Genomic DNA, 13,776 nt, shown 5'->3' with positions numbered 1-13,776 from the left:
ATTGAACATCAAAATGGTGTTCAAGTTCAAGCCATAAAAGCAAAACCGACTGTAGACCGAATACTAACTGCCTAGACACAGCTTGTTGATACCGAATGACGCCAAAAAGAAGAGATTATACTTGAATACAGATCTATATTTCACTTTAGTAACATTGAAAAGAAGACGGTTACATTCTAAGTGTACTCCCGACAGATAATGTTTACTTGCTCTCCAAAATACAAGGCTAAAGGGGTATCAAACACATGATGTATTAAGTAAGATCAGGGTCAAAGCCACACCACAGCTAAAGGAAGAATTGCAGATCTAAAAGAAAGCCAGAAAGAAATAGGAAGGCTATATACATGGGGCAGAGAGACAAAGAAGGGCCAAGAAAGTGGTAAAACTACTTACAAGGCTGTTTGCATACACTTACGGCAAGGAAAGTTCGGAAGCCACCCCCATAGGAAACCATAAAAGATCTAATTGATGGCATGCATAAACAAGGAGTTAACTTTGATCGCTAGAATGTAATCTGTAGTGTAATCGCTTCGAAAGTAAAACAGAGCGCTTCGGACCAGCAGCTGCATTGGCTGGGTCAAAGAGCGACCCTCAGACACCGAGTATCCCGAAAAGTTCTGTCCTAAACCTGGTACCATAGGACTCACTTAATCTTCTTGGTTTTCTCTCTGTCTGATATTTTACCACTGTTGAGCTTCTTGAAGCTTACTTTCTTAACTCTAGGAGGGGTAAGAGGAGCAAATTGGTTGCTCAGGGCTGATTGGGTATCAGGATCATATTTTTGGGAAGCAAGATATGTCAGAGCTGTGACGACATCAGCGATGACTGGACGCAAATTAGGCTGCTCCTGGACGCACATTGCAGCAATTGCAAGAGCTTGGTACAACCCCCTTGGAGGGCAATGACCTTGGAGCACCGGGTCAGCCATAAGCATAAACTTTCTTCGATCTTTGAACAATGGTTTTGCCTGCAGTTTTCAGATGAAAATTGCATTAGACTAATCCAACATGAAGTCACCAGGAGTAATAAAGAGAAAATCGCATAAGCTTCCACAAGGCTACCCCTGATAGCTTTGAGATGCTCTAGCTTCTAAACCTTTTAAGAGATAGTAATTGCAAAATTTTCTAGAAATATGAAATCATAAAGATTCTAACATTACCAAGATAATTTTACAACAATAATAAATATCATATTAATAATAACATATAAGAAATTTATTATAATAACAAGATACCGATAAAAAATAATTATAATACATGATGTTTCAATTATCTTTATTTCTACAAAACATTATTCTAAGGATATATAAATGTTATAGACATCATCATAATTTCACTAGTATAAAAATAAAAATATTATTGCTACTACTATTATTGTTGTTGTTGGGACATATAGATGTTATAGTTATCATTAGATGATGATGATAATCATTACTAGTAGTATCATTTTTATTATATGGTGAAAATGGAATATACCAAAAACTTTAAGAACATAGACATGAAATATTCAACAATGTTATGTGAAGGTCCATTTATATCAAGGAAAATGAATGAAAAATATCATTTCATCATTTGGATAGTCTCAACAATCTTACAACAGTTTTTGTCAAATGCATTAATCATCACAGGACACCACCTTTAAGCAATGAGTTGCCAAGCACATACGCTGTTACAGCATAGTTACATCACAACTACAGCTGTACCATATACATTTGTACGCATGTCACTTCACTGCCCCTATGTATCATTTAACTTTTAATCATGTCTAAAGACATTAGAGATGCCCTCACTTAAAAGTTCACCAAATGGAAGATTTTCAGTAGACTCCATACATGGAAACAACAAGAAAAATATAGGTATCAACTATTAGCATCTCTTACCCATGCAACCAGGTTTTGTTCTCCCGCAGCTCTTGAATTGTCGATTGCTTTCCTGCCAGTTATAATTTCCAAAAGGACCACGCCAAAGCTGTAGACATCTGATTTGAGTGTCAGTTGACCAGTCATAGCATACTCTGGAGCGCAATATCCATAGGTGCCCATAACCCTGGTAGATACATGAGTGTTATCACCTACGGGCCCGAGTTTGGCTAAGCCGAAATCAGATAGCTTGGGATGATATCCCTCATCAAGCAAAATGTTGGAACATTTCAGGTCTCTGTAGATCACAGGAGGGCTAGCTCTGTCATGTAAGTATTCCAAACCTTTCGCTGCCCCAGCTGCTACTTTCATTCTAGTGTTCCAGTCAAGTTCTTTCTTACCAGGTGAAGTGTCTGCAAGGAAAAACATGAGATGTGAGAGACAGTCAAGCAGTTGAGAGAACATAACCAGCAGGAGCTGACTCATTGATATGGACGTAGATATTTGTGGTGCATATATCTATACCGTGTAGATGGTCTTCCAAAGATCCCAATGGCATGTATTCATAGACCAGAAGCCTCTGGTCTCCATCAGCACAATAGCCTATGAGGTTGACAAGGTTAGGATGGTGAAGCAGACTCAGCATCAATACTTCAACAAGGAACTCCCTGTTTCCCTGCAACCCATTTCGATCAAGTTGCTTGATAGCCACAACCTACATTAACCAAAAGATGGTTCAAATTGCCTCACAGTGTAGGTGTCAGAGTTACAAGTCTTCAGTGAGTAGAAAGTACTTATATCTAGGCTTCCTGTAATATGATACACATCAAGTTAAATCAAGGATTGTTTATATAGCTGCTAAATGAACAGAGATAGTGCATTAGCACTTCATAGATAGCTACAACCTTGACTGTACATAGATGAGGATTCAGTTAACTATTAACATTGTGGAAGTACAAAGGGTGAAACTCTTTGGAATGCAAGATTCCTGTTTCAAGTGATCATCACATGAAATAAAAATTTGAAGAAAATATGAAAGCAAAAAGCTGAGAAAACCAAACTTCGCACAACAAGCGCCATACTAGCATCAGAAAAGGACCAACCTCACAAACATTTACACCCAAACTTTTAAACCATGGAAAATGAGAATAAACACTTGACATGCGACTTCACTTCTATCTACCTGATTAGTTTCCAGACGGCCTCTATACACTCTACCAAAACCTCCCTCACCCAAAAGACAGTCTGCTCTGAAATTCCTAGTTGCAACTGCCAGGTCTCGGAAGCTAAAAGTCTGCGCTGCAATCTGGTCAGACCCACCCCCTCGCGAGGCCTCCGTTCCACTCAGTGAAGAATTCGATTTCAATCTCTCTGAACAACACAGACGACAGTCAAAACATCAGGAATCAGAGAAAATACAATACAAAACGGACTATGGAATGAAATTATTAATCACAAAAGGTTGAGCAGAACCAAACGCAAATGACAGAGCACTAGCAATCCACAGCAAGAAGCGAAATTCCCCATCAAGTCCACATTTTATCACTAAATTTAACGAAGAAACGCATCGATAAGTAACTTTACACAAGATTTTTGTCAATATCCCAGTTAACGCGCCTCCACATCGCATCCACCGACAAAAAAGAACGAGCTTGAAGCACACGCGTAAGCAGGCGATGCTTTTTGTTCTCTCCTTTGACAAAATGACGCCGTACAAAAGAAGCGGGCGAATCCACAACCGGACCTGAACCTAGGCTTCACTTGACCAGAATGTCTAGACGACAAAAACCACGCCCGCCAAAATCCTCGCGGCACTGTTGAAAACGCGCGCTTCATTCATGCGTCCTAGTTCTACCGGGAGAGGAGACGATCGGCGGCGCGTACCTGAGGAAGACTTGCCGTGGTGATCGAACGGCCGGTTCCGCGCGCTCATCTCCTTCTTCTTCGACTTCGAAACGCCGGAGCACGGGATCCAACCCATCGCGCTCCCCCCCCCCCCCCCCCCTCCCTCCTCCGTATCTCCGCCGCTCGAACGGGCGCGCCGGACCGGCCAACTCGCTCCTCCTCCGCCGCTCCTCCTCTTCAGCTCCGATCAGAACCGCCGCGCGCGCGCGCCCCCCCGGGGCGAGCAATCTCGAATCGCCGACGCGGGAGAGAGCGAGTGAGCTCCTTGCTCTTCTTCTCTGTTTCCACCTGCGAACTCTTTCCTCTCTCTATCCTTCTTTCTTTCTTCCGCGCAGGAATCGTGCAGCGAAACGGCCCGGAATAATGGAAAGCGTGGAAGCGGACAAAAAGCGGGGCGTCGTTTTCGGCCCCCCCACCACACCCCGGGGGCGGGCAAACGGTGTCGTGTTTGGGAACGCCCCGTTGATCTTTTCCCCGTTCCTCTTTTCTCGTCGTGTTTTAATATTACTAAAAGCTTTGACCGAACGATTTCTTGTTTACGCGGAAGAGGGGGGGGGGGGGGGATGATTGGGTGAGCGTCCGCGGACGATAAGGCCGGATCACGGAGCGTCGGAGCGGGACCCGGTCGGGGCCAAACGGACGGCCGTGATTCCTCGGCCAGGGGGCGACGGGCGTTCGTGGGCGCACGATCGGCGTCGGCAGTGGGACCCACGTGGGGGCGATGATCTGAGATTCGGAGAGATTGTCTTGTGCTGTTGAGACCGAATCTCTCCCCTTCTTTTTTTATTTTTTGGGGTCTGTTTTATATTATTTAATATTTTCTTTATTGCCTCGCCCGGCCAGGTGCTCGGATGGACGGCCGTCCTTCGGCGTGCCATTTGGGCCCCACCGACTTGTCCCGCTTTCCGAACGAATCGCAGCCGTTGATGATAAATAATGACACTAGTAATAGACCGTGTGATATATTTAACTTTTAGTCGGTCGCGATATACATAAATAAATAAATAAATTATTAGTTGGTTCGATTATATATTATGGACTCATCTTTATTATCCAACTATAGCTTCTGAACAAAAACACAAGAAGAAAATGTCCAACTAGCCGGTCTAGAATTCATTTCTCATACTTTAATTTCCCTATTTGAATTCGAGCGGATTACTTTGAAACTTCTCTGGCAAAAATGCTAACGACATAATCTCCGTCTAAATTTTGAGGTGAGCTTGTTGTGGCCAAGCCTGCGAGAGGGTTTAAGTCGCGTCATATTTGAGTCGGTTCGAAAATAATCCGTTCTAAACTGACCCATTTTTGTGCGACACAAATCACTAGGGATCCATACACGTTCCGAGCCGGACCTAGCTCAGCCCATGTCACTAAATTTGCAAGAACTCTATAAACATAAATTAGATTTCGCAGGAATCAAGTTCACTTTCGATCCCATGTTGACTCTTTTCAAATCGACATTATTATGACCGATCTTCCCGACGCAGATCTAATTAACACACACACAAATCCCAATTCCTGCAACGTTCACCTTGCTTTTGCAGCTACGTCTTTAACGCGACAATCACGCGGAAGAACTGCAAGAGTAAACGGTCAACGTGCTCTTCCTCTGCTTTCTCGACCGCAATCTCTACGGAATCCCAGATCTCGCGAATCGTTGACCCTTGGTCAACCAACACGCGGAAGGATCCATCGAAGGCGACGGAGCGGGTCGAGATCAGGGGGGTACCACCGAGACATTCTACGAGCGACGCGTGGGGGGGCCGTTCGCCAATTCTTCGGACGAGAAGGATGGGCAGTGGACGAGACATCCCACGACGGAGACAGCTAAATTTGGCGAAACCCCGTTACCACCCACCCACGAACGTAAAGATTCACGATGATTCGAAATGACGTTCGGAACAGAGCCTGAGAGGCCCACCTGCTGAATACCTCCAACCAACCTTCTCTTGACAAGAACGTTAAAGAAAGTATCGTATGAAGCGGGATGAAGGTTTCATGTTGACACCATTCGTGCTTTGTTAACGCATGGGCAATGATTGCTTCGAGGTTGGCGAATGTACCCATCTGGACAAGATTTCCCGTGCCGTAAGTTCGGTCCCGCATGAGCGCATCGATGTGCTCGAGTCTACTTCACTCCTGCATGCATGGTTCGTCGACTTACGGTGCGTGTTTCGATCCCGGGAAGATATCGAAGTAGCGTCCTGCTTTCGTCGACAGTACGTGGCGCAAAAGAATGGTGGGTAGTAGTCCGAGCTTACGTATGATGATCGGGCGATTTAGTTATGAGTTCAGTGAGAGTTGACAGGATCGCGAGCTGCACAAGTTGTTTGGATTAGCGTAAATCTGAGGCAAGAATGAATAAAAAGGAGAGGGCAATGGATCTTGCACTGCATCGAAGTGGAACGAATTATCTGTGATACATGGCAGCAGCAAGTAGTTCTGTACCGCCGACAAAATTTCACCTAAACTTCGAAGAAGGCACGAGTGCACGTATTACTACAATCAGTGTCCCTAGTCCGTCGATCATACTGAAAAGGGGAAAAGCTAACCCTGTCCAATGGCAGCAGCGTGGCTCACATGAAATGTTGGAAATACGGTGTTTTTCATGACAAGGCAAAATGGAGGTCATACCGTCTTGCCTTCGTCAATTTCCGGTCAGATCAGCAACGCATCGAAACGTTGTGCCTTTCGCTAAGGCTTATCTGTTAGCTTGGTGATCAGCTGGATTTGTGCCCTTGAGGGGCATTTCGTGGTTATGCTTCCCTTCATATGTTGTTATGAAAGATTTGGGATCATCCATTGCTCTTTCCACATACTTGCGCACGCTGCACTTGAGACTCGTACATCTATAGTAACTCCTGCAGAACATTTTAAACCTCAAATAAGAGAGATTCAGGGGAAACACTATGCACGTTGCTAACTATCTCTCTCTTATACAGCAATATGTGAGGTTGCTTCTTGTTAGAGAATGGTTAATGACCATTCAATTATCCACTACCAGGGTTCCGTTTATCTAAGCTGCCCTTGCACGCTCAACACGCAAGATTATGCGTGAGGTTTTTCCTACTTGAACATGAGTGTTGAGTTTCTAATATCCCCTCACTAATATGGTGTAACTAAAATCCAAAAAGTTCTATTCTACCCGACCACTTAAGCTATTGGGTTGGAAACAAGTCTCACCTGGGATGGGGGTTTCCCTTGACAACCTTCTGGCCATATTTCCTCCAGCGAAAGCCATCACCCAGAACCTCAGAATCGGTTGAATTTTGCCGATCAGTGCAGGGCTCTTGTACCCCTTCAGCGATGATGCCTGCTTCGCTGGGTCCACTTTCAGTTCTCCTGGAAGAGAGATCACACATGATTTCAAAAATCGCAGAGTGTTCACATCAACAACAGTCGCTCTCAATTTTGCAAGGATAAACGTAAATAAGCATCAACAAATAATGAAAGAATATAAATTGCTGCAGTCATTCAAGTTTTCTCACTGCAAAGCTACTTATTAAATTGACGACAACTTGAGGTACCCCAGTTCTGAGTGACCTAAACACTAGCAATTTCTGATTGTATAGTACTGGTCTCTCACCTTCTCTTACTCCTCGGTTCATCATTACCCATTTCCTTTGTCTTGCTTCCATCGTCTGCCCCGCTAATATTACACGAACTGTCAGGAGTCCCACCAGAAGGACCAATTGCCTCGTTTGCAGCGACTGGGTCATGAACTATCAGGCCCTTGCCTTGATAAGACGAATTTGCCGCTAATCCTACCTCAGTCTGATTTTCTACTCTACCGAGAGAACCTTCATTCTTTTCGCCTGGTTGGCTACCCCATAATGGGTTGCTATTGTCTTGTTCTGTTCCATCAGGTATGGTCCCAAGCCCCTGCATCCCTGATGAACTGCGTTTAGGAGGCTGAGGCTTTGGATGGTTATGCTCACCCTTGTACACTATTTCTGCTATCTGTCCATCAAGTGATCGCTCAACCTTCTTCTTCACCGGACAGTTTGGGTGGGTACACTTGTAATAACTTCGTGGGTACTCACTCCCTTTTACCTGTTTTTGTCCATATTTTCTCCAGTTATACCCATCATAAGAAGGACGATCCACACTAGCTGTGGATGGTAAAGCTTTTTGGTCCTCCTCAACGTCCTGAGCTGCCAATTTCAAGGGTTCGCTCGTCTGTTCGGTCACTGCAGCACGTGGTATAATTTGACGAGCATTTGAGCTCGTTTTTGATTTCACACGGCGTTTTTCTGGAGTCGAACTATCAGATGGTTGTATGGCTGGTTGAGTAGCATTGAAGTTCCCCTGTTGAAAAGAGAATTTCTTTTTAATGGATCTAACTGGAGATTGGAACTAGATATCACCCAAAAAAGTTTCCTGTATTCGGGCACATTACTTACTATTACTATGCGATCTTTACTGAAAGGAGAACCACAAGCATGAAACAGCAATCACAGAGGCTGAAAACTTACCATATTAGCCAAGAGTGAAGCAGCAGCTTTTGACACTGGCTTTGCCAAAGGTTTATATACTACAGTCCGCTGACTGTCCGAATTTGAAAGTGTATCCACTGAATTGCAGATTGCAGCTCCAGAGATTTCAGCCTGAATATGTCCAGTACACTTAATGTTATATTAGGAAAGATCGAAAAAGGTTTAAATAAAGAAAATGGTCGAGTAGTCACCTGGGATGAAAATATGGCAGCTGAAGTGCGATTCACCGCAGGCTTGAACCTCACTGTCTTGGGTTTAATTGGGGCAACACCGCTTTCAGAACCCATTTTAGGGGTTGATTCATTAATTGCACCTGCAAGGAGCTCTGAGAAAGACCTAAAAGTGGAAAAGGTAGGCCGTGACGCAACTGGTTTTGCGATCACTGTTCTCTCTGCCTCTTTAGTCTCCATTTGTACTTGTATAGGCAATAAATATCAAATTCACTCAATGCATAGCTAGCTTGTTCAAGATACAGGATGATTAGGTACTCTAATCTATCTTGTGGCCAGAACGCTATATAGTCTTAGATTCAGGTGGCAGAAGTTTAGTTAACGTGATGGTGGGGTAGAACAATGCTTCGAGAGCCTCCACACTCAGCCAACTAATAACTTCAGCTTAGTAAGTGCATTATAACATCTTCTGACCTGCATAATATTGGAAATAGTAAGTATATTGTATTTTCCCTCAAAAGAGGAGAAGAAAAAGTAGAGCTCGCATGGTCATGTTGCGTATTAGAATAATTAAGTAATTGCACATGTGGATTCAACTGGTCAAACAAGTGAGATCCCACACAAGAAAGAAAAGCAACAAATCTCAAATTTACAAGGGCTTCTTCAACAAACAGAGGCCACAATAAAAAATTGCAGCAACAAAACAATCGAGGATAGTTTGATAGATATACAACTACTATCACGAGATTCTCAGAATATGCAAATTGGAGAAGGCACAGTCACTGGTATTAGGTTTTCTTTTTTTTTTTTGGTCGTGACTGGTATTAGGTTGAAGGAGTTCATTTTATATATATGTTAGCATATGAAAAATATAATGTGAATCATTTTCTAACGGCTAAAACTTTTAGAACAAATGGTTGCACACTTAACTTTTGTCGTATTACTGTTCTTTGGTTTGATTTATATAAGAAATGGATATGCAGCAACTTTAAGAATATCTAAACACTATCATACAGTACTACAAAATATGCAAATCACAAAAAAAACAAGTTGCAAATATACATCAGGAGTCAGGGCCTAATAAGGGATAAGAATGAGGCTGCAGAAAAAGTTAACTAATGGGATATCAAAACTTGTTGAGATATCAAGTCACCACCTTGCTGTCATGATCTATCAAACCAAAAACAAAAAGATTAAGCTGCCCCAATTCCAAAATTAGATGCATAAATGCGCACCATGAAGGATTAGTTAACAACAGCAAACAATTTCAAGTACTTTGTTAAAGTAGCCCCCATTGCCATTTACGGGGTTTGACTAGGCCTCGTAACATAGTCTCCCTACATACAATAACTTAAAACTTTTGAGTTGGAAATTCAAACATTGTATCAAAGTCAAGCTTAACTTGTCCATGCCCCATTTAATGTTCTGTTTAGCATGGGGTTCTTGTTCATCTTGTTACTCGTCTGTCAATTCTTTCAAACCCTATATGTTATGTAATGCATGAATATTATGGGTGAAGCCGAAGTAGGAGGAATCAGGTGGTCAATCAAGCAACAGTGCAGCAAACAAAAAGCAAAAAAAGCAAAACAATATTTTTGTGAGAGTTAAAGCTCTCTACTGGAGCACTGAACACAGCTTCGCTTTGTCATTTTCTTTATTATCAGGAAGATTAGTGCAACGAAAGAAACAATCTTCATTTCAACTTTTTATCACCAAATGGCAAGTTAAAGGCAATATATAGGATGCCGACTGCATTTGTCTGTAGGCTGTGTACTAACAAATCAGATCCTCCGACGCACCTCAATCAAAGAGTAGATGTTGGCTCGTTATCATAGGGACAGAATTTCTTCCTTTCCAAGAGTCTTAGTTTTTCATTGACAAACATTATGGGACACATTGAATCCATTTCTTTGAACCATGCCTTACATTAATTACAGTTTTAGCTAGCAGCTTCAGATGAAAGATTCTAAACTGAGAACCCAATAACTCTGGAACCATAAATACGCGTGACCGCAACGGACATTCTAGTAGCCTATGATTTGGATAGATTAGAAAACCTCCCCTTATAATCATCAAATCTTCCCCTGCATCATCACCCCTACTAAGCTCAACCGAAAATTTCATATTCAGAAATAATATTCTTGCAGTCCACCAGTTTAATCTAGGAGAAACTGATTCCCTGCCATAAACGTAGTCACAGACAGTAGAATACTCTTTACTCCGCTATAGACATTTCCAGTTCCATAAGATTAAACTAAAGCTTCACATCCAATTCTAAGTAATCAGTCAGTGCCAGAGAGGTGCACAACAAGCCAATTACGACTTCCTGGATACCCGACAATCCACAAGATGCACCAAATGAAAACAACATGGAACTATGGAACCACCAACAATATCATTCAAGAAAAAAGAACACCAAATGAAGCAAACTAGTTCAGGAATCATCATGGCACAAGAAAATACAGGAAAATGTAAGCACCTAACCAGAATGTCGGTCGCAACGAGCACGAAATGGAATTGCTCAACCTCCAGAGTATTTCAGCAACTAATTAGAGAGTCCATCCTGATCTGCATTACAAACCAAACAACATTAAAAACCATAGACAACTCAAAAATCCGGAAACCCAGACAACAAAAAAAGACGAGAGAAAAGAAAAGAAAAGAAATGAGAAGAAATCTGATGTTTACGAAAGTCAGCAAGCGTGAAAAAGAAATCAAACTTGACCATGGACAGACAAGAAGCCCGAACTCATTTCAAGCAAGAATGCGAAGCTCATGAAAATCAGGTAGACGTGCAAAAAGAAACAGAAGAAAACCCAAGAAATTTTGTCTCTTCTCAAGACTAAACAAAGACAACTCGCGCAGAGAGGTTTGACTGATCCGGAGCTTCGACGTCTTCCTTGAACAGCGAACTTCTGAATCTGATCGCCGTTTTTAAAGTCCCAAAAGCCAAACCACAGAGAGAGAGAGAGTTCACACCTCGAGAGAAGAAAAGCTGCAAGAAATGATGCCCAAGAGAAAAACCAAGAAAGAATCGACGGAATCCGAGCAACTGCCCCTTCTTTTTTGAAGTGATAACTTTTCTTTCTTTCTCTCTTCCCCAAGCAAAAGGGTCTGTGGACATATGGTGGTCCTGAGTCGTCTTGCTCAGGAGGCAGAGCTTATCGGGAGGGATGAGAAGGAGGGGGAAGAAGGGTAATGGACCAAATGGTGACGGCTATGCTATGGCGTTTGTTCAGGCCCTGGACCTGGTGGTTCGGGACCAACCGAGTCCAACTAACCGTCTCTGTGTCGACTTCTGTGGTTTGACTCTCCGATGCCAAGGAAGAGAGAGGAGGAGGTGAAGAAGAAGACGACAACTATTAGAAGAGTTTTTCTGAAGGGTTTGATGACCCAAGTACCACGATGGCCCCAACCAATTGCTAGGAATGCTCAAATTTGTCGAAACAACACATTTTGCGTGTTTAAGTGGTTTCGTGCATTTAAATCCTAAAACTAATGACATCCGTCTAGGAATGATCTATTTAGGGTACATGGAACTCGACTAGGCGGGGTCGGTTTTCAGTATGTGGAATTAACTCACTTAGTCCTGAAATTGAACCGACCGAGCCAATTCTAGGTTCGGTCCTGGAATTGATGATTGTTTTTTTTTTTAATTTTAGTTCTTCTATTCCCAACAAGTGGGAGTTTCCTAAATATTAAAAGAAAAAAAGAGCCTTATTTTCTATTTAAGTGTTTACATGATCGGGATGCGGCGTTAATTGGTGATCGACTAGTTTTCCGCTAGATTTTATAGTCATTACTCTTTTACATGGCATCGTATCAACATGTGTTAAATAATCAAAGAATGTGTATACATGTATAAATATAAACAGACAAAATTATGGAGTAATGCTTAGAGTTTACTCCATATCAGTGAAAATTGAAACGTAATTTACTAATATAGGGTTTGCTTTAAAATTAAAAAATTAAAAAATAAGTAATATGGGCCACTTCGGTTCCTTACGTGGAATCAGGAACCGCCCATAATCAACTGGTTATGTTAGGTTCGGTTCTTAGGTTGGACTAGACCAATGCACACCCCTATAGTCGGCTATCCATGTCGAAGTAACAATCGGTACCCCTGAATTTGGTTGAGTGATTAACACTCTCATCAATGCAGTGACCACTGTCTAGCGAGGGTGAATGGTGAAGTTCTGGACATCGGTGCTGTATTTATTGGAGCAGACTCCTGTCTTAGTCACAACACGAGACGATTCACCCTCGATTTGTGGGGACACGGCTAACACACATCGTGCTAATTTAAGGTTACCTGAGACTTGTTTTATCAAAACAGCAACTCGAATGCGACCCAACCATGTCAAGTCAAGGACACACAAGACAACCCAAAATACCCATCCCAATTCTGATAACACCATGGCCAGCCTCACTTGTTGCCATCGCCATAATGTCCGCTTTTATCACAGCTAACATGAGCCTCCATGACTTTAAAATGTGCAATGCTAGTTCAAGACCGCGCGAGAGTCATCTACCAAAAAAATGCCCCGACCTGAACGATGTGAAATCGGAAGGATATATGGCTGTGTAGGAATTAGTCGAAACGAAAGTTCGAATATCCTATGTTATCTTAGAAAATTGATATTTGGGATGTGTAAACTTATTAAAGCACATTTGAGAATATATCAAAATCTCGAGTCACGCATAGCCTTGAAATTCTTTTTAAGTATAAAAGGGAACAAGATCGCATATTCAATCAATCACCTTCTAATACTCAAAATTATCTACTCAAACAAGTGTTGGAGTTATCACATATCGGGTGTAGAAGGAGCTAGTGGTCACTTTATAAGTGTAAGGGAAAGCCTCATTCTTTAAGCTAACTTTTTGAGCGAGAGAGACTAAAAACCATCTAACACTGTTCACTCCCATGTGGAGGAAGCCCAATGCCATGCATGCCCAAAGACCAAAGAATAGAATTTTCTCTCTATTTAAGTGGTAGCCATAACGAATGATCAATGTTAAGTAATAGCAAGAGAGAAAAAGAGAGCAAATAATCCATATGAAGAAATAATAGGGTTTCACTCTATTTAAGTGGTAACCGTAAAGAATGATCAGCGTGAGGCAATAGCAAAAAAGAAAGAGAGAGTAGAAAATCTGGATTTTCATCAAGATGACGATTAGAGGTTGATCTGTGGTTTGCAGTGTGCTCGCGACACATTGTTCTCAAATTTGATCGATTTGATTTTCATTTGGACCTCAATTCATCAGGTTTTTCGTGGGTGGAACCGAACTTGCGTTTTAGTGAGATTTATCCTTGATCTATTGTGAAGTTCATGTGTATTGCCAAAAC

The 13,776-nt window shown here is 42.2% G+C and overlaps 2 protein-coding genes across 2 annotated transcripts; both read right to left on the bottom strand.

The window, feature by feature from the left end:
- Positions 1–235: 235 nt before the first annotated feature.
- Positions 236–3,889, bottom strand: LOC115673530 (probable serine/threonine-protein kinase PBL7). Its single transcript, XM_030595731.2, has 5 exons — positions 3,743–3,889; positions 3,042–3,229; positions 2,384–2,573; positions 1,880–2,271; positions 236–967 (listed from the first exon to the last, which is right to left on the bottom strand). Exons 1-5 carry the CDS (start codon positions 3,837–3,839, stop codon positions 644–646), a joined length of 1,191 nt encoding a protein of 396 aa, XP_030451591.2. The 5' UTR covers positions 3,840–3,889; the 3' UTR covers positions 236–643.
- A 2,232-nt stretch (positions 3,890–6,121) lies between these two features.
- LOC115673514 (WRKY transcription factor 44-like) lies at positions 6,122–11,522 on the bottom strand. Its single transcript, XM_030595710.2, has 7 exons — positions 11,409–11,522; positions 10,914–10,997; positions 8,451–8,903; positions 8,239–8,370; positions 7,350–8,071; positions 6,947–7,105; positions 6,122–6,624 (listed from the first exon to the last, which is right to left on the bottom strand). Exons 3-7 carry the CDS (start codon positions 8,667–8,669, stop codon positions 6,465–6,467), a joined length of 1,392 nt encoding a protein of 463 aa, XP_030451570.1. The 5' UTR covers positions 8,670–8,903; positions 10,914–10,997; positions 11,409–11,522; the 3' UTR covers positions 6,122–6,464.
- Positions 11,523–13,776: the final 2,254 nt, after the last annotated feature.

Source organism: Syzygium oleosum, unplaced genomic scaffold (genome assembly GCF_021117445.2).
Source record: "Syzygium oleosum isolate NSW1041296 unplaced genomic scaffold, Sole_v2.1 Sole_v2.09, whole genome shotgun sequence".
Classification (NCBI taxonomy): Eukaryota; Viridiplantae; Streptophyta; class Magnoliopsida; order Myrtales; family Myrtaceae; genus Syzygium; species Syzygium oleosum.
The sequence above is the reverse complement of the archived record's forward strand: the minus strand, read 5'-3'. Positions and strand labels throughout refer to the sequence as shown.